This window comes from Molossus molossus, unplaced genomic scaffold (genome assembly GCF_014108415.1).
Source record: "Molossus molossus isolate mMolMol1 unplaced genomic scaffold, mMolMol1.p scaffold_m16_p_1, whole genome shotgun sequence".
Lineage (NCBI taxonomy): Eukaryota > Metazoa > Chordata > Mammalia > Chiroptera > Molossidae > Molossus > Molossus molossus.
In genome coordinates, this window is record NW_023425344.1 from 213,495,251 (window position 1) to 213,515,121 (window position 19,871).

The following is a 19,871-nucleotide window of genomic DNA, read 5'->3' on the forward strand; positions in this document are numbered from 1 at the left end:
CTTTTGGTTATTATGTAAACTGATAGATATTTTTGGTCTTTAAAAAATATATTTTAGACACTTTGGTTATTGTTTGTTTAATGAGCCTTACTATGTTAATCTATTATAGTGTTGGGGAGGAAAAAACTTTCCTCTAACTTCAGGGTTCTTTCCACTGGTATAATATTCAAATAGACTTGACACAGATTAACAAGAGAAAATAACCACATTTAATACATATTTGAGAGAGTCACATATATGAGAGGTTTAGAGAAAGGGAAAATAAGATTTATATGACATTCCTTGCTAGGTAAGGCCCCTTGAGCCTTCAGAAGGTCATTGCAGGGACAACTCATGTTTAGTAATTAGTAGTTTTCCCTGCCATATAGGTCAGCTAAAAGAGGTTATCTATGATAATCTCTTATTATATGCAAGGCCCCTAATTAAGGGAGGGACAGAGGATTCTCTTGATCCTGCAGGTAAAGTTGCCTGTAGCTCAAATCTTCATACCACAGAGGCACATCTTGGGGTGACTTGTACTGAGCTCTATAATAGCAACATGAAATTATATAAACCAAAATGTACTCTATATTACTATCTTAAAAACTTGTGGTCACTTCTGATCCTATAGATCACAAAGGCATCATTTTATATAGGTGAAACATTTAAACTGACTAATTTGAGGCATAAACATGAATTTAGAACAATCTCCATCAAAGTCAAATGTGAGGTATAATTGGTGTAATGTGACTAACGTGTCAGGGATTTAGTACATAGTTTTGGTTTATGCTTTATTAGGTCATTGGTGATGCATGCAGTGCAGATGTTGTCAGGGTTATGGTTTTCTCTATGCTGATTAACTTCTGTTTGTTTTCTGCCCATATACTACATATACTTACATGAGGGTGACTGAATGAGAAAATGTAGAAAAATCAATATAGATAGACAGTATATGTAATTGTTAAGGGCATGGACTTTGGAGTTGGGAAGATCTGAATATGATCCCTCAACTATGTTACTTTAGTCTGATCTGCATAGTAGAGATAGAATAGAGTTTAAATAAACATGGCTTTACCAATATCTGGTTACTGAATATCTAGGAAGGGAAGTTCCCCTCTCCCACTGCCATCTTCAGAATTGTCATGTCTTGCCCCGGGAGGCTGGCTCAGTTGGTTGGAATGTCTAGTACGCAAAAGAGGCTGTGGGTTTGATTACCCCGTCAAGGCACAGGCCTGGGTTGTAGGCTCAATCCCTGGTTGTTAGGCTTACAGATATTTTCTAAAATTAGTTTTCAAGTATCATAAAATATTTTTTTGGTATTTTTATGGCAGTTAATCCAGGTTTGATTGGTTTAATTTGGGGAGAATTTACATATTTTTTTAATGAATTAGAAGATTTTATATTGTCAGGATGTTAGTTCACCCCAAATTGATATATACATTGAATATAATGACAATCAAAAATTTAAAAAGTTCTTTATTATTTTTTATTTTTTAATTATAGTTGACATACAATATTATATTAATTTCAGGTATACACCCCAGTGATTAGACATTATAAAACTTACTAACTGATCATCCCCAAAAATCTCATACCCATCTGACAACATACCTAATTATTAGAATATTATTGACTATATTCCCTATGCAGTACTTTACCACCCCCATGACTATCTATAAACTAATTTCTATTTCTAAATCCTTTTACCTTTTTCACCCATTCCTCAAATCTCCCTCCCATATGGCAGCCATTAAAATGTTCTCTGTATCTATGAGTCTGTTTCTGTTCTGCTTGTTTGTTTACTTTGATTTTCAGATTCAAAGTAATAGTTGTTAATAGATATGTATTTATTGCTATTTTATTGTGTTGTGGTGCGAGAGAACCGAGAGACCACCAGAGCCAAATTAAAGCCAAATAGAGAGCAAAACCAGCCGTGGACTGATGCCGAGTTCTCGTAGACCAGCCCTGGGGCCTCCAAATGTTGTGGCGCAACAGGGTCAAAGAAAGACCACTAGAGAACTGAAGTCCAAATAAGAGCCGTTTTTTAGCCCGCCGGCGTCTGATTCCAAACACCCCTGTGACAGTCTTCAAAATTAGCGCCGATATGCTTTATTACATGCCTTTTATACCTTACAGAAAATAGGATCTTCTTGATATAATGCCCAGGGCCACAGCAACACTGCATAGAACACCCAGGAACACCCAGGTATTTCAGGTATTTCAAGGTACATTGGGTCACACTTAGCCCCGACCTGCACAAACACAATGCAAGCCTAATTTCTTGAGATTGTGGGGAAGATCGAGTCTCTGACTCAAGACCTCCGGGCTCTGTGGACTCTGTCAGACATGTAGCCGGCTCCCAACAATTTCTTGGTTCAGGGGGTCTTTACAAAACTAGTTCAGCTAGAGGGCACACGGTGACTTTCCCAATCATCAGTTATGGAGCAGCACAATAATTTACCAATCATCAATTATGAGATTATAAACATACCAGCACAATTGTACATATTTTTAATATTTTCTTCTTCTTCTTAAAGAAGAAGTATTAACATTTCATGTAATATTGGTTTGGTGGTGATGAACTCCTTTAACTTTTTCTTGTCTGGGAAACTCTTTAGCTGACCTTTAATAGCTTTAATCTTGGTTGTAAGCCCTTACTTTTCATCACTTTGAATATTTCTTGCCCAATCCCTTCTGGCCTGCAAAGTTTCTGTTGAGAAATCAGCTGACAGTATTTTTTTTTTTGCATTTATCTTCAGATAGAACAGGAGGGAGAGAGGGAGAAAGAGAGAGAGAAACATTGATGTGAGAGAGACACATCAAGTGGCTGCCACCCACACGACCCAACCAAGGCTGGGGACAAACTGCAACTGAGGTACATGCCCTTAGCAGGAACCAAATCCAGGACTCTGGTTTGTGGGCTATGTTCTAACCACTGAGCAAACTGGCCAGGGCTCAGCTGACAGTCTTAATGGGAGGTCCCTTGTAGGTAACTAACTTCTTTTCTCTTGCTGCTTTTAAGATTCTGTCTTTAAACTTTGGCATTTTAATTATGATGTGTCTTGGTATGGACCTCTTTGGATTCATCTTGTTTGGGACTCTGTGTTTCCTGGATTTGTATGTCAGTTTCTTTCATCAAGTAAGGGAAATTTTCAAATAGGTTTTCAATTTCTTGCTCCCTCTTTTCTCCTTTCGACACCCCCATGATGTGAATGTTGGTATGCTTGAAGTTGTCCTAGAAGCTTCTTACACTGTCTTCATGTTTTTGGAATCTTTTTTCTTTTTGTGTTCTGATTGGGTGTTTTTACTTCCTCATAGTCCAAATTGCTGATTTGATTCTTGGCATTCTGTACTCTGCTGTTGATTCCCTGTAAATTATTCTTCATTTCAGTTAGTGTATCCTTCATATCTGATGGTTCTTTTTTATGGTTCCTAAGTCCTTTTTTATACTATTGAAGTTCTCACTAAGTTTCTTGAAGTTCTCTCTTCCTTGAGCATCCTTATAACCATTGTTTTGAACTCTGTATCTGGCCGTTTGCTTGCTTCCATTTCATTTAGTTCTTTTTCTGGAGATTTCTCCTATTCTTTCATTTGTGACATATTTCTTTGTCTCTGCATTTTGCCTGCTTCCCTGTGTTTGTTTCTATGTATTAGTTAGAGCTGCTATGTCTCTCAGACTTGGTAGAGTGGCCTTGTGTAGTAGGTGTTCTGTAGGGCCCAGTGGTGCAGCCTCCCCAGTCACTTGGCTGGACACTCCAGGTGTTTCCCAGTGTGGGGTGTGTGCACTGTCCTATTGTAGTTGAGCCTTGGTTGCTGTTGGCATCACTGGGAATGATTGATCCCCAGGCGAATCAGCTGTGAGGACCAGCTGTGACTACAGTGGAAGAGCTGCTGTGCAGACATCAACCCTACAGAACAGTGGGGCTTTGGTTCTCACAGAGCCTGCCCCTAGAATGTGTAGCTTGTGGAGGGGGTAGGGCTATAATCCGACATGGTTTGAAGCTGTCCACAGGGTACACTGGCTCTGGGGCCTCACGAGAAGTGCAGTCAGTTACTGCCTGTGCCCTGCCTGCCTGGGGTCACCTGGTATGAGCTACAGAGCAATTTGCGGATGGCAGATACTTGTGATGGGCTTGGAGGTGCCCAGGAGAAGACAGGCTGTGACCCACGGTGAGCTGCTGCTAGTGCCTGGTGTAGGGCCACATAGGTAGAGGTACAGAGCACTCTGAGGCCAGATGCTGCTTGTTTGGGAGATTTTAGGCAAGTCCAAAGCATGAGGCAAGGGAGGTCAGTTGTATGGAAAAGCCACTGGAAATGGCTTGGATGAGCCTGCAAGTTGGGTAAGTCAGGGAATAACCAGGGCAGGGTGAACAGTGTGAGCCAGGTTGATGGAGACTCAAATATGGTACCCACCTATCAGCACTGTGGTGGGGTGGGCTCAGCAAAAGTACAGTGGCCTCTGCTTACACTTTTCTGGGAGAAAGCTGTGCTCCCCCTATCTCTTGCCTTGATGCCAGACAATTTATTTCCTCCCCATATGTTCCTGATTCCTTTCAAGCTGCTGCCCCAGCATCACGGGAGCTCAGAGGGAGTGAGTCTGAGTAAATCCACGTGTGGGCCTTTAAAAAGGAACTGCCTGGGACTCCAGAAGCCCTCTGTCTCCCTCAGCCACATTCCCCACTGGTTTTTACAGCCTGAAGTTATGGGGACTTCTCTTCCTGGCACTGGAACCCTGGGCTGAGGGATCAGGTGTGGGGCTGAGACTCCTGCTCCTCAGTGGGGGGGCTTCTGCAGCCAAGATATTCCTCCCAATTAATAACTGCCATATGTGTGTGTGGGACCAGCCCCCTCTGTGCCTCCGCCCCTCCAACCACTCTTGATGTGGATTCATTAATTCCCTAGTTGTAGGACTCCATTCAGCTAGATTTTAGTGGTTCTGAATGACAGTTTTTGTGAAGATTAGTTGTATTTTTTTTTGTTTTAATCCCCACCCAAGGATATTTTTCCATTTATCTTCAGCTAGAGTGTGAGGTGAGGCGGGGCGGGGGGAGGGTGGTGGTGGTGGAGAGAAACATCGATGTGAGAAGGACTTCCTGTATGACCCCGACCAGGGCCAGGAACGAACCGTAACCGAGGTACTGGCCCTTGACTGGAATCGAACCCACCACTCTTTGTTCTGCGGGCTGACACTCTAACCTCTGAGCCAAACCGGTCAGGGCTAGCTGTATTTTTGATATGGTTGTGGAAGGATTCAAGTACCACATTTATCTATGCCACATCTTGACTGGAAACTCTGACAGTCAAAATTTTAACAGATTATTTTTGTTGAAATTGGCAAATTTATTCCAAAATTTAAGTTAAAATATAAAGGACCTAGAGTTGTCAGAATAATCCTGAGGAAAATGACCAAAGCTGGAGAATTCACACCACCAGATATAGTTTATATTATTATAAAGCTACAGTAATTTTTTTTTTTTTTTATCCTCACCCGAGGACATTTTTCCATTTTTTGTACAGATAGAATGGGAGGGAGAGAGAGGAAGGGAGAGAGAGAGAGAAACATCGACGTGAAGGGACACATCGAGTGGCTGCCACCCGCACGACCAACCAGGGCCAGGGCCAAACTGCAACCGAAGTACGTGCCCTTAGTGGGAACCAAACCCGGGTCTCTCCGGACCGCAGGCCAACGCTCTAACCGCTGAGCCAAACTGGCCAGGGCAAGCTACAGTAATTTTGATAGGATAGTATTGGTAAGAATAGATAAACCAGTGGAACAGAATAGACAGTACAGAAACACTGCAGTATCATGGGGAAGAGGTGGTCACAAATGGTGTTGGTTTAAACTGGCCATGCATCAAGAGAAGATGAATCTTGATCTCTGCTTCGCAGCAGACAACAAAATTCCTTCAACATGGATTATAGATCTCATCGTGAAAAGAAAGACAAGAAAGCTATTAGAAGAAAGCATAGGAGATCTTCATGACCGTGGATATCTTTAAAGATAATTTAAAAATATATGATACTGTATCTTCTTAGTCGTCATAAGATTTTGTGAAAGATCCAATAAGATGATGGTATATAAAAAGAGCTTAATCTAATGCCTGGAACTAATTAGTTAAATATTCAGTTAACTAATATTCAGTTACCATCATTATTCATTACCAGTACTAGTAGAATACCTTCAAATCCTCTTATGATGATGAGTCAGTAGCATTATATTTGAAAACAGAACTCTTACAATATAAGGTTTATGCAGTCAAGAAAAAAAACAAACATGCATTTCTTTCATTTAACATCAAGGCTAAAAATATGCTAATTACTAAGCAATGGTATAGAATTTTGAATGTGTGTCATGGTTTTGAAATTGGGTATCAGTATGTAATTTATAATACAGAATAAAGGCTAATCACTTTACTATATAAGATGTTTAAAATGAGAAGAAAAAGACAAATGTATTTGAAAAATGGGAAAAAGACATGTCCAGACAAGTTACACACAAAGAAGAAATACAAGTAGCCCATATACATAAGAAAAGGTGGTCAGTCTCACTGATAATAAGAAAAATGTCACTGAAATTTTATTTTTACTGATCGAAATAATAACTCTAAAAGTTTGATAATGCCATTGTTCAGCAAACCTTCAGGAAATGGGAATTCTCCATGGTGTTAGTGTAAAATAACAACCCCGCAGAGAGAAATTTGAAAATAGGTATTCAAATTAAAAATATAGTTAGCTCTTTAACCTAACAGTCCCACAGCTGGAAATGAATTCCATAGATAATCTATAGTTATGAAATTACTTGAGTTGATTATATTTAGTAACTCTGGGGAAGGGAACTAGATAGATAGGACAAGGCTAGAAAAAGAGACCTAATTTCACTGTCATCATTTTGTACCTTTCGAATTTTGAATCATTTGAATGATTGATACCTATTTAACAAATAGGTATTGATTTCAAAGTGTGTACTTTTTTTCTTCCCCAGTACTTTTCATCTCCATATTGTCTTTATTTGATCTCCCCTACTTATCCTTCCATTGTTTTTTATGAGCTCTTTTCTTTTGTGCTAAAAGGCTGATTTTTGATATCTTGTCAATTAATTAAAATGCTTTCTTTCTGTACGTGGTCTACTCAGGTTGTGTTTGGATTGGATCTTCATCTGTCTCTCTTTGATCTTCTCCATATTAGAAGGGGCAGCCTTAGATTTATTTGGGGCCTTTTTCAGAGGCAGACTATTTCAATTGCCTGACATTATCTACAGGCTAGTCTTGAAACTAAATAGCTTAGAAGTCCAGAGCCAGGGTATTTGGGGCTACATACCCCCCCCCCATATATTTAAATTCTGTGTAATCTCTGAATGAGCTTATTTTATTGTCTTAAATTCCCCTTGCTTGGGTGATTATAAGCACCATTTATCTTATTTTATGAATTTTTTTAGGCAAGAGTATGTACCCCAGTGGCTACCCCACAGCCAACTCCTCCTCACTCACCTTCACCTCCTAAGGAGTATGTGTTGCTGAAAACTCCAGATTCTTCTCCCTGTGATTCAGATCATGATACAGCTTTTCCTGTGAAGGAAATAATTGCTGAAAAAGGTACATCTTACTTCTATAATTAAGTTTTAATTTTTGCAACTGTTAAATAAAATTTCATGGTTTGTTTTATAAAATGTTTAATAGATTAGTATACAGTACCTGTTACTTACTAGGTTTTAGTAAATCATTTTTTCTGGTGTTGAAACTAACAAATTGCTTTCCACTTTTGAAAATATATAATCTAATAAACATTTAGACTACTTTAAGTTCATAGTAGTCTTAAAAGTGATGTCTTTTCAAAGTTATATTCTTGTACTTTACAAAATAAATTTGGGAATTTTTCCATTAGAAGCCCTTATCATTATTATTATTGCAATTATTTGTATGCCAAAATGTTATGGGATTTCTGAAACTATATATCTTACCTTCTTGTTGAGTCATTTTACTTTTTATCTTTAAAAAAAAAAAATCTTTAGGAAATGACATGCCTACTGTCACACTTGTTAACACTCCGGCGGTTACCCCTGCTACGACACCCCTGCCTGCAGCTGCTCTTACCCCAACCTTGTCAGAAATGTCCGTTGATAAAGTGGAGCTGTCAAGCCCAGAGCTTCCCAAGCCATGGGGTGATGGAGACCTGCCACTGGAAGAGGAGAATCCCAGCTCTCTTCAAGAAGAACTTCCCCCGAGAGCTATGTAAAGATTCACTATACATTTTCTCTTAGGTTGACGTATGTGACCCATTGAAAACATCAGAAATGATCAATGAAGTTTTATAAACCACAAGCTACTTTATACTTTAGTAGAAAGAAGTTTCATAAATTTCAAGTTTTTAAAATTTTACCAAATTTATACCTCCCATTAAAAAACAAACAAACAGATTTGTTGGGAGACATTAAAATAAAGATATCTATCATATTGTTAATAAAATAGAAAATGATCTTCTCTCAGTATGAATCTTTAGTTACAATGATAGGTTGACTTTCATAGTGCCATAAATTCCCCATGTAGATTTATTTTGTGGATGGTAGAACTTTCAAGATGGCCTATGATTAGAGCATGAAAACGATCTTGGAAAAAGAAATCTTATTAATTAATTATAGTAGTGCAGATGATAGAAATATTTCACTAAAAGAGACTTAGTCTTTGTGTTTTGGAATATCAAAATTAATATAGGCCTTTCATGATTTAATAAGTTCAAAATATGTGTTTTTCTTAGTGTAATGTCTGTGGCCAAAGATGAGGAACCTGAGAGTATGGATTTCCCCACCGAACCTGTTCCTCCAAAGCCAGTTCCCTTGATACCTCTTCCTGCTAGTACCAAGGCCCCGTCCCCCATGCTGACGCCAAGTTCTGATTCCTCGACAATGGAGAGCACCTTGAGCATTACTGTCACTGAAACTGAAAGACCCATCTCTGAAGGAGAGATTTTATTTGGCTGTGGTCAAAAAGCGGCTCCCAAGAGTAAGTTAACTTGTATAAATTGATTTCACTGGTTAGATTATGATAACTCCTAACTAATATTTAGATTTTGATAATTCCTAAGTAGTACTGTTTAAAGTGTTTTTACTAAATTTTTAAGATTAAACATGGTATAGTACAAAGAATATGGACTCTGCGCAAGTGAATAATTATGGACCTTAACCTTAGAAAAGAAAATCTCCCTCATAAATCTAGGATTAGTATCACTTTTAATAGTTTGGGATATTTTCTTCCAGTCTTTTTTTTTCCTATGCATATATAGACAACTAAATATATTTTTATGTGTATGTGTTTTTATCTTTAAAAATAAGATTATATGCCCTGGCTGGTCTGGCTCAGCGGTTGGAGCATCGGCCTGCGGACCAGAGAGTCCCGGGTTCGGTTCCTGCTAGGGGCACGTACTAAATAATAATAATAATAAGAAGAAGATCATAGCCTTGGCTGTTTTGGCTCAGAAGTTAGAGCATCAGCCCTCAGACTGAAGCTTCTCAGGTTTGAGTCCCAGTCAAGGGCATGTACTTGGGTTGCAGGTTCAATCCCTGGCCCCAGTCAGGGTCCTGTAGGAGGCAACGAATCGATGTGTGTCTCTCACATTGATGTTTCTCTCTCTCTCTCCCTCCCTCCCCCCTTCTCTCTTTCCCTCTCCTTCCCACCCTTCCACTCTATCAAAGAATCAATGGAAAAATATCCTTGGATGAGGATTAACAAAAATAAAATAAATAAGATCATGCTATACATATTGTTTTGAAACCTGAATTTTTTAACCTAATAATATATTGTGGACATCTTTCTATATCAATACATATAGCTCTACCTCATTTTTCTTTTTAGTGGCTGTTAAAACAGCTCTGTAGTGGTAGGCATCTAGATTGTTTCATGTTTCCATACTATACTTAACTCTCCAATGACCATCCTTGCACTTATCTGGTAACTTCCTTAGAATACATGCCTAGAAGTGGAATTGCTGAGTCAAAATATGCACCATTAAAACAGCGATACATTGCCAATGTGTTCTCCAGAAAGGTTAATCTGTTTTCAATTTTAACCAGGTTTTAATTACGTCAGTAGTGTACAGGAAGGCCTCTTTCTCAATTTCATAGTTATAGTCAATATTTATAGTTTTTTTCATTTTCTGACAAGGTGGTAGGTGAAACAAAAATGTGTCTTTGTTATACAGTGTACTTTTAAAAAGATGAGATTAACTTGTGATTTATTATTTATAAACTTTGCCAGTATTTTTGTATAAGTTTAAATGTAATGTTGTATGACTTTATGGTCAGATTCTTTACTTAAGTTATGTTTCTTCTTTTTTCTAAACTTTTACAATTTAATTTCTAGTTTTAGGAGACGGAGGACTGTATCTGACAAACCTAAGTGATAGCTTATCCAGTACGCTGCGCGACGCCCATGATATGGTGAGAAATGACTAATTCACACTGAATTCTGACATCTGACAAGAAGAGTGTCTGGATGACCTTATTGCTACTGATCAGGCTCTTCTCAAATACCTGAGTCATAAACAAAATTTAATAGACTGTCCATGAGGGGATTTGCTTTCTTGCACATCTTATTATTATAATTGTGAGAATGAAAAGAAAATTATTAAGTTCTGTGGCTCTAGGAATTGACAGATACACAGTTAATGTAATTAGGTAATGGAAATCGAGCACAGTGCAAATTGTCCACTGAATATGTTGCCTTTACAATATTTCAGGCAGGACCTTAGTGGTTTAAACCAACTGTCCTGTAATACATTTGTTATTTTTTCCTAACTATGATTAAAATTTTTTGTACTAAAAATAATTGACTTCAGTGGCTTAAAAAAAATACTGAAATAAGACCCAGGGGCACTAACCCTTTCTAGTTATTATCTAGCTCTATAATACAAAAAAGATGGCTTTTACAAATTATATTTTTATAGACATAATTTATAAAATAATATGGAGGGAAGTCATAAATGAGATGTCTTTATTTTCAGAGAAGCAGTATACTAACATTTGGCCTACTTAATATGTCATTATGTCATCTTTATCCATTCTTAGAACTTTGTTGTGGTGCCAAAGCATGTTTAAGTTTGTTCAAAATAAATAGCTAAACTGAACCAGGACTAACGTATCACATCTTTCTTTTTCTATGTTTGAAACTAAATTCTAATTTTGATTTTTTTTTTACTAAGCTTAAATCAGGTATGCTACAAATTTATAATAAACTTAAGTGCAGATGTACGATCTTGAAAAACTAGGAATAACCTGACGTCTTATATCAGTAGGCATTTATCTTTGTATGGCTGGGGGATAAGGACTTGTAATCCAGAGGTAATAAACTCTATTTCATGAAAAATAAAATACTTAAGTAAAAAAACTATTAATGGGATTTAAAATTATGTTAATACTTGCATTTACAGGGGAACCCAGTTTCTCTGACTCTTGGGCCCACACTGTCCCTCATTTTGGGGACAATTATATTTTGTGGCACCAAGAAGCCTAAGCTGGGAGTTCCAGTGAGAGCTTTCTGTTACCTGCTCTCTAGCCAAGTACCGGAGATGGACACAAAGGCAAAGGAACAGTCGAAGGTCTTAAAGGTCCTTCACCTATTCCTGCAGTGTTTCATTTTTGCTTGTGGTCCGGGTTGCATCAGTACTATGGTGCTTTGCCTCGTCGCCACACCATGGCATTGTTTCATGTGCTGAATAAATATGAAGCAGGAGACTTTGTGAGCCAAAATATGAAACATTTGTGAATCACTGGAACGCAGTCACATGACTTAATTTTCATGTTTTTATAAAATCTCCAGTTTAAATGTAGCCAAATTACGGAATATTATTGTTCATATTTGAGGCAAGTATAGAAGGTCTTTAGTATAGTCAAATGGAAATGAGAACTAAATGAAAATAAAGAGTCCATCTTCTTTCCACAAAGTGCTAAATGACTATTTCATGGTGACTAAGTTTTATTAATCAAAAATTGAGAAAATTGCAGCTGTTGGATAGACTTGTGTTGTTGTGTTTATTGTCTTTCTGTTTCATTTAGGAAGAGGATCCTCCCAGTGAAGGACAAGTGATTAGAATGCCCCATAAAAAATTTCCTGGAGATGCCCTTTTTTCTCTTCTTGCTAAACAAAACCAGGAATCAGTGGTTTCACAGCAAGCCGCCTATCATTCAGAGGTACTTTTTAACCTTGATATTTTTTTTTCTTTTGGGGTGGATCTATATATACAGGAAAAAAAATAACAAGAAATTCCTGCTTTTAGTTAAAGCATGCTAATATTTCCACTTATTCAGGGATCATCCTTATTATAACTTTAACCTGGAACCATAGAGTTACACAGTTTTACAGCTGAAAGGAATTTGAGTCATCTGTTCCAACCCTCTTGTTCTACATCTGGAAAAACTGAAGCCCTTTCAAGAGATTTGTGAGGATTTCCTTCCTTCCTCCCTTTCTTCCTCTCTCTCCCTCTTCTCCCTCTTCTCTCTCTTTCTCTCCTTCCTTCCTTCCTTCCTTCCTTCCTTCCTTCCTTCCTTCCTTCCTTCCTTCCTTCCTTCCTTCCTCCCTCCCTCCCTCCCTCCCTCCCTCCCTCCCTGCCTCCCTCCCTCCCTCCCTCCCTGCCTCCCTCCCTCCCTCCCTCTCTCCCTCCCTCCCTCTCTTCCATTTACTTGTATTACTATATGCCAGACCAGCTTTGGAAAAGATGAAAAGATGAGATAGGACTCCAGTCTATAAGTAGCTGACAATCCTATAGAGGACAAAGGGCTTAAACAGTTACTGTACAGTGCATCATGTAGCTGTATTCGTAAGTATATGTGAGTTCAGAGGAGGGAAAACTCTGCTTTAAGTTTGGTGACCCTTTATACAGGATATGATTTTGATGGGGTTTTTAAAAGACCCAATAGGATTTCTCTAGACAGCGGTGAGGGAGAAGGATATTTCAAAAACTGAAATAGCATGTGTTAAGGGATAGGAGCCAAGAAAGATTAGGACATATTTAGAAAGTGTTGAAAATCCCAGTGTGGTTAGAGCTGTAGATAGAGAGATCAGTCTGGAGAAGTAGGTTGAACCAAATAATTATAACAAACCCTTTAGGCCATGGGAAAGTTTGGGCACTGTGGGCAAGGGAGTCACATGCTAAGATATTTAGTAAGAGTATGTAGGTTTTATAATATAGTCCTGGAGTTTGGAGGGTAGGAGGATGAAGGAACAAATGCCCCCCTGGGTTCCTGGTCAGATTTCACCTGTAACTGTTCACCCCAGTTGGACCTTCATGCTCCCTGATGTTATTCTGGGCCATGATCTTTGTGCTTAAGGGTCAAGCAGCGATGATCTCAAGTTGATGAGAGAAAGAAGCAAGTGCTTTGCTCTATTCATTCCTCTCACTAAACCCCCTCCAGCCACCATCCTCCTTAGGATGCAGCCCCTTTCTTCCCACACACTGCAGGTCAAGTCAGTTGTCACCCTTCCCAGTAGTTTTTCACAATTTCAGAATTCATAGTTCCTTTTCATTTCTATAGTTACTCTAAGGTCTGTTTGTGTGTAGGGAGGTTGGTATGCAGTCCTGGATACGCCGGAAGTCGGAAGTTTATCCTCTCCAGATCTTTTCTAAGAATCTAAGCATTTGCATTTGTGTGCACATGCATGTATAAAATTTTGAGGTGTGTTTATGTATTATTCTGTAACCTGGTTTAAAAATTTTCACTACAAATACTAATGATCTACCATATATATTTTTTTCTTTTGTTAGTATTCACCTGAGGATGTTTTTCCATTGAATTTTAGATAGAGTGAAGAGGGAGGGGGGGAGGGAGGGAGAGAGAGAGAGAGAGAGAGAGAGAGAGACAGACAGACATTGGGGATCGAACCTGCAACCCAGGTATGTGCCCTTGACTGGAATCAAACCCATAACCCTTCGGTCTACGGCCAATGCGCTAACCCCTGAGCCAAACTAGTCAGGGCCTACCATGTTCTTTTAATCCACCATGTAGCATACCATATTTAATTATTCTATTGAAGGATTTGTAGGTTGGTTTCACTTTTTTCTATTCCAATTATAATTAGAAGAAAATCCTTTTTTGCACTGACGAGAAGTTAATTCTCTAGATCAGGTAATGGGGGTGGAATTGCTAGTTCAAAAGGTACAAACATTTATAATTTCAGTAAATACTAGTAAATTGCTTTCTAACTATATGAGTCTCTTTTCCCATTATAACACATGGTGTTCTCAATCTTAAATTTTTGCCAGTCTGATTAATAGTGGCATTTGGCGTATTTTCATGTGTACAAAACTGTTGAGTATTTGTTTTGGTTGTAATAATGATATATTTATTTGTTAAAATAGTGCTTTGGGAAGAATTTAGTGACTTCTTTGTGCCCAACGGGAGCTTTAGATCAGCAGGAGCAGTCTGATGGCAAAATTGCAATTTGCACATTTATGTAGTTGGGCTAGGTACACTAATCACTATAGATTACAGACAGTGCAACTTAAATTACGCGAGTTAAATATAACACAAAAATGATACTTACCTTACGAGAGCATTTTGTGAATAGGCAAGCTGAGTCTTCAGTGGGGTTATAGAGGATTAAAGTGTCAGCAGTTAAAGTACCCTAGAAAATTGATTTAGAGAAGGTAGTATATTTTGCACAATATCTTATTTGGCAGTGGCAGAGTAATATAGGCACTGTGAAATATTTCTAATTAATTCTAGAAAAAAAATATATCTGCCATTATTCTAAACTTTGCACAAGAGTCTTCAAGAGTTTCATATTAATTGCAGAACAATCCTTTTCTATTTAAAGGATGTTGAGGCAATTGGTGTTCCTAATGAAGTCAGCTTAGGGAAGAAGGGGAGATAGAAGAAGTGCATAGAGAAGAACGAGGGCGAGTTGCAGAAACTGGAATGCTGAGCGAAGAAGTTAGACTTTATGTTGTAGTCAGTAGAGTCCTCAAAGATGTTTCAGCAGTAATTTCTTCATATAGTCTAGTAAAAAAAAAAACCCACTTGGTTGAAATTAAACTCCTTTTAAGTGAAAAATATGAGAGCTTTTAGATATTGGAATATTTATTCAGTTCTTGAGTAGTAAACTTATTAATTAGAATATCTTTAAGTCACAAAATGTAATGATTAGATATCTAATTTTTAATACAGAAAGGAAATAGTCTTAGTTTTTAAGATTTTTATTTATTTTATATATTTGACAAAGAAGCATATTTGTACTTTTTTAACTTTTATACTTTTCCAGGGGAAGAACTGTATTAAATACAGTTAAAGTAGTCTTCTTTAATCTGCATACTTATGAAAAATGTAATTATTTGTATAGGGATAATCATTATATCATTTAAGGTATATTCTCCTTATCAGTTGTTTAATTATAAAGTTTACACTAACAACTTTAGGCAATTTTTATTAATGAAGAATGAGAGAGAAATTTTCTATTCCAATTTTAAGTTTTGTGAACAATATGTAATATGTTTCAGCATTTAGTGTTTTAAATAGTAAAATTTTTCTTATGTGTTTTATTGATATCTAATTTGAAGGTTGGAAAAATAGATAATGGTTATTTAACTTTGTAAAAAATAAGATTAAAATGAAAGCCTATGGTTAGATGCCTCATTAAACTGACTTAAGCTTGTCTTTCATGTTGGGTATATGTGGCATAATAAGCACTTTCTAAAATACCTTTAAGTAGTCAAGTGGTATGGATCACACATGGTGTCTGACAAGCATCTCCTGTTTTGACTTGATTTTAATATAATGGTTTTAGCAATTGTTTCTACTTTTTACAGGACTTGGAAAGCAGTTTGGGTGAGGGACAAAGACCCAGACTGATAGCAGCAGTTGAGAACTTAATGGGACATCCTGTCTACAAGCAACAGCCTGTTGCTGATGCAGAGTCTTTGGATAAGAAATGTGCTCTTAAGCCTTTATCTCAGCAATTTGACACAGTTACAGGTATACACCAAAATATTGCTTTTTGATGTATCATCTATTAGAATATTCTCTCTGAATCCCATCGTACTTTCTGTGTACTGTTTCCATGCAGAATGCTGTATTCTGTTTTATATTATAATCTATAGCAGTGTTCCTAATCTGAACTGAGAAAAGCATAACTACTTTCAGGAAGGGACTTGCAAGATGTTTTTATTAAAAAGGTTCTTTATAATTGAAAAGTTTGGTAACAATTTTGTCTATGATATATATAGCAGTGTTTCCCCAAATGTTTATCAGTTGGTACATGAACCACTGGGCAGTGGTACATGAGATAAATTTGGTAATATGTATACTTAAAAAATTTTAATAGTGATATATTTATTTTAATATACACTGGAAAAGTATAACTAGCATATCAGAGCTCTGATCTAACATATATTGTTTAGGACAAGGTTAAATTAGATAATACCATAGAAATTCACTGTGCTGTATGAATTTCTGACTCAGTGCTAAGTGTACTCAGGACTATTTTAGGACTTCATTAATGAAACTTCCTGCCATAAATTTGGGGATAAGAATAGAGTAGAGAAACCAATCACTAGCATAGTTTATTCTCATTATCTGTAGGACCTATGTTCTGTAGGTCACCAGGAACACTGAATTAGCTAATACTGAACTATTGCTCTCAGGGAAAATAGAGTTAGGTTCCTATGAACCTCTGATCATAATAACATTTTTGTCAGTTGATCAATACATAACCTGGTTTTATATGTGTTTTCATTTAAAGACACTAAGTTAATATATATTATTGATTTGTTAACATTGAACTCATGGCCCAACAGCACTGTTAACTCGTGCCTGGATGAAGCTTATTTAACACACACTTTTTTTCTAAAAGATTCATCATCGCCTTCTCGCACTTAGGAACACTAGAGATTACTTCAGCACTGTGCTTGGGGGCGATTGTAAACAGCAGAACCACCAACAAAATGTGCAAAAATGTGAAACACATGTCGCTAAATAGACAGTAAAAAGGACACTTATTTACAGTGTAAGAGCTGAGATAAGAAAGCAGAGCGTCTCACTGTGATCGCCTTCAGCTGGTAAAATGTGTGTAGGGCGATTCAGGTTTCTTGCTTCTCTGCACATGTCTGCGTATGACTATGAAAATGACTGAAAGTGCTGCAAATATTGATGTGTGGGGTGACAACTAAACTTTATCAAGTAGATGAATTTGCATAAATGGAGTCTCTGAATTAATGATCAGATGATCAACTATGTTCTCATTTAACTGATTTTTCCACCCCCATTCATTGCATTCTCTTAAGTGAAGAAACTTCTGGAGGTATGCAGATTTTCTAGAAATCTGTAAAGGAAATGCCTGAAGTTAGAAAAACATTGATGTAGAATATTTAAAGTCTCAGTTTTATACTGACTGAACACATTATATTCAAAGAAATTCAAGACTATATTTTCCATGGGAATAAGAGTAAAGTAAGATTGGAATGATCATTTTTGTGCATACAGAGCATTAAATGTTTTATGTTCTATTAAAATAGGGTTCAAAATTAGTAGGATTAAGAAAACATAAATTGTGACATTTGTATCCAGCTATCTGTGCAGATTGCAATTAAACAGAATTGACACTAGATGGCTCTCGCAGATCACTTGAGAGCACCTAGGTTCTTGTTAAATTGTGATAGAATAAAATCCACGAGAACGTCTCCTGTTCAGCCCCTCCTTGTACCTGTGGTAGTATCTGGCAGATTACCTACAGGACACTGCATTTTTAATAGTAGATACACTGTAGATATTTGTTTAATTTAATTGGAAAAAAATAAGTAACATGGCATAACATAAGATGGAGCATGTAGATAGGCGTTACAGCAGAATGGCTAAGAATTGGGCTTTTGAACTTTCAGATATCAGTTTGAATTCTAGCTCTTTGTATTTTGGGGCAGATAATATCTCTGAGTGCAAGTTTCTTCATCTGTCAAATGGTGGTAATATTAGTGTATTAGTTATCTGTTGCTGCACAGTGGATTACCTCAAAGTCTAGCAGCTGAAGGGCAAACAAACATTTATCATCTCACACAATTCTGAAAGTCATGAATCTGGGAGTGGCTTAGCAGGATGGTTCTCAGGATCTCCCTTGAGGTTGCTGTCAAGCTGTTGGCTTGGGCTGAGGTCATCTGAAGGCTTCACTTGGAATTGGAGGATCTGTTTTCCAAGCTCAGTCACGTGGCTGCTGCAGGAGGCCTCAGTTCCTCACTATGTGAACCTTCTGTAGAGCTGCTTATGACATAGCAGCCAGCTTCTCCTGGAGCACATGATCTGAGAGAAAGTGAGCAAACAAGATGGAAACTGCATCTTTTATAACCTAATCTCAGAAGTAACCATGCCATTGCTTATGCCACATTCTATCAATAACACAGACCAGTCCTAGAATAGCATAGTAGGGGACTACATAAATGTGTGAATACCAGCAGCAGGGATCGGGGCATATCTTGAAGGCTGGTTACCTTAAATAGTATCCACAGTATAAAGTTATTGGGGATAGTAAGTGGCCATGCATATGAAGCCATTAGAACAGTGCTTGGCATATAGTAACTGTTACTCTCTCTAATAATTCCTGGAGTATGGCCGTGGTTGGTTTGGCTCAGCGGTTAGAGTGTCAGTCCATGGACCAATGAGTCTTGGGTCTGATTCTGGTCAAGGGCGTGTGCCTTGGTTGCGGTTGTCCTGGCCCTGGTTGGGGTCATGTGGGAGGCAGCCAGTAGATGTGTCTTTCACATCGATGTTCCCCTCTCTCTCCCTCCCTCCCACTCTATCTGAATATAAGTAGAAAAATATCCTTGGGTGAGGAATAGAAATAATAATAATAATTCCTGGAATATGTAAAAATACCCCTTACATGTATTTAATAACATCAGAAACTATCCACAGTTGCCTAAAAGGAATGTGTCTGAGAGTTAACTTGTTTCAAGTCTTTTATTATATAATGGTTACTGTAGAAGAATGAATCCTGAGTATATCATTTCTGCTGGTGGCTAATCTCATGACTTTTATATTGATTTTCGATAACTTTGCTTACATCATCTCATCTGTTCTTACTTTGCCTCTCCCTGTCCCTGTTCATTTTCATAATGGGCTGTCCTGTTTGCAGCCCATAGTCTCCTACCTCTGTTTCTGATTCTGAGGCTCTCAGTTTGGGTTGAGTAACAAAAAGATACAGAATAAGCTTTGAAGAGTTATCTTGGGAATCCTAAAACATAAACCGTATTTTGAACAAGTTATGAGGACTCTTGGATTACTACCAATTATAGTTCTTTATTTACTCTGAATACCTACTGTATACTCGGTACTATATTAGTACTGTATTAGGCACTTGAAGTACAGAGATGGTAGACATCTGCGCTTAAGGAAGTTCACACATTAGTAGAGGAGAAATACAAGAAAGACAGCAATTATAAGTGTGTGTGATTGGTACGATAACACAGACTGCTGTGAGAACACAGAGAAACTCAGCCCACACATGACAGCTCAGAGAAGGTTTCCCACAAGAGCCAGTGTGAAATTGAATCTTAAAGGAATTCGCCAGATGGTAAAGGTTCAAAAGTGTGTTCCAGTTTGTTCATTTACTTATTCATTCAGACAATATTCTTTGAGTGCTTGCTATACCCTAAGCACATTCTATGTGCTAGGAATATAAAACCTGGTAAGGCTCTACCCATAAAGAGTTTTTTCTCTAATAGAGGTAGTAGATGAGAAGGCAAAAAATATGCCATAAGTTATCTAGGATGGGAGTGCAGGTCCATTGTACCTGTGGAGAACAGTCAAGAAAGACCTCATACACGAGGGGAGGCGTACTTGAAATGAGTTCTCAAAGATGAATAGATATTTGCCATGTAGTAAGTAAGGAGGGACCTTTCAGGCAGAATATGCAATGAGACAAGGG

At 37.7% G+C, this 19,871-nt stretch overlaps 1 protein-coding gene across 3 annotated transcripts in view; it reads left to right on the forward strand.

Moving 5' to 3' along the window:
- KIAA0586 (KIAA0586 ortholog) overlaps window positions 1–19,871 on the forward strand; it is a 123,279-nt gene that overhangs the window by 55,921 nt on the left and 47,487 nt on the right. For all 3 annotated transcript variants that reach the window (XM_036257189.1, XM_036257196.1, XM_036257203.1), the window contains exons 22-27: window positions 7,415–7,571; window positions 7,988–8,207; window positions 8,731–8,975; window positions 10,332–10,408; window positions 12,023–12,157; window positions 15,769–15,934. In XM_036257189.1, coding sequence (XP_036113082.1) covers window positions 7,415–7,571; window positions 7,988–8,207; window positions 8,731–8,975; window positions 10,332–10,408; window positions 12,023–12,157; window positions 15,769–15,934 — 1,000 coding nt within the window. The remainder of the gene's footprint in view (window positions 1–7,414; window positions 7,572–7,987; window positions 8,208–8,730; window positions 8,976–10,331; window positions 10,409–12,022; window positions 12,158–15,768; window positions 15,935–19,871) is intronic.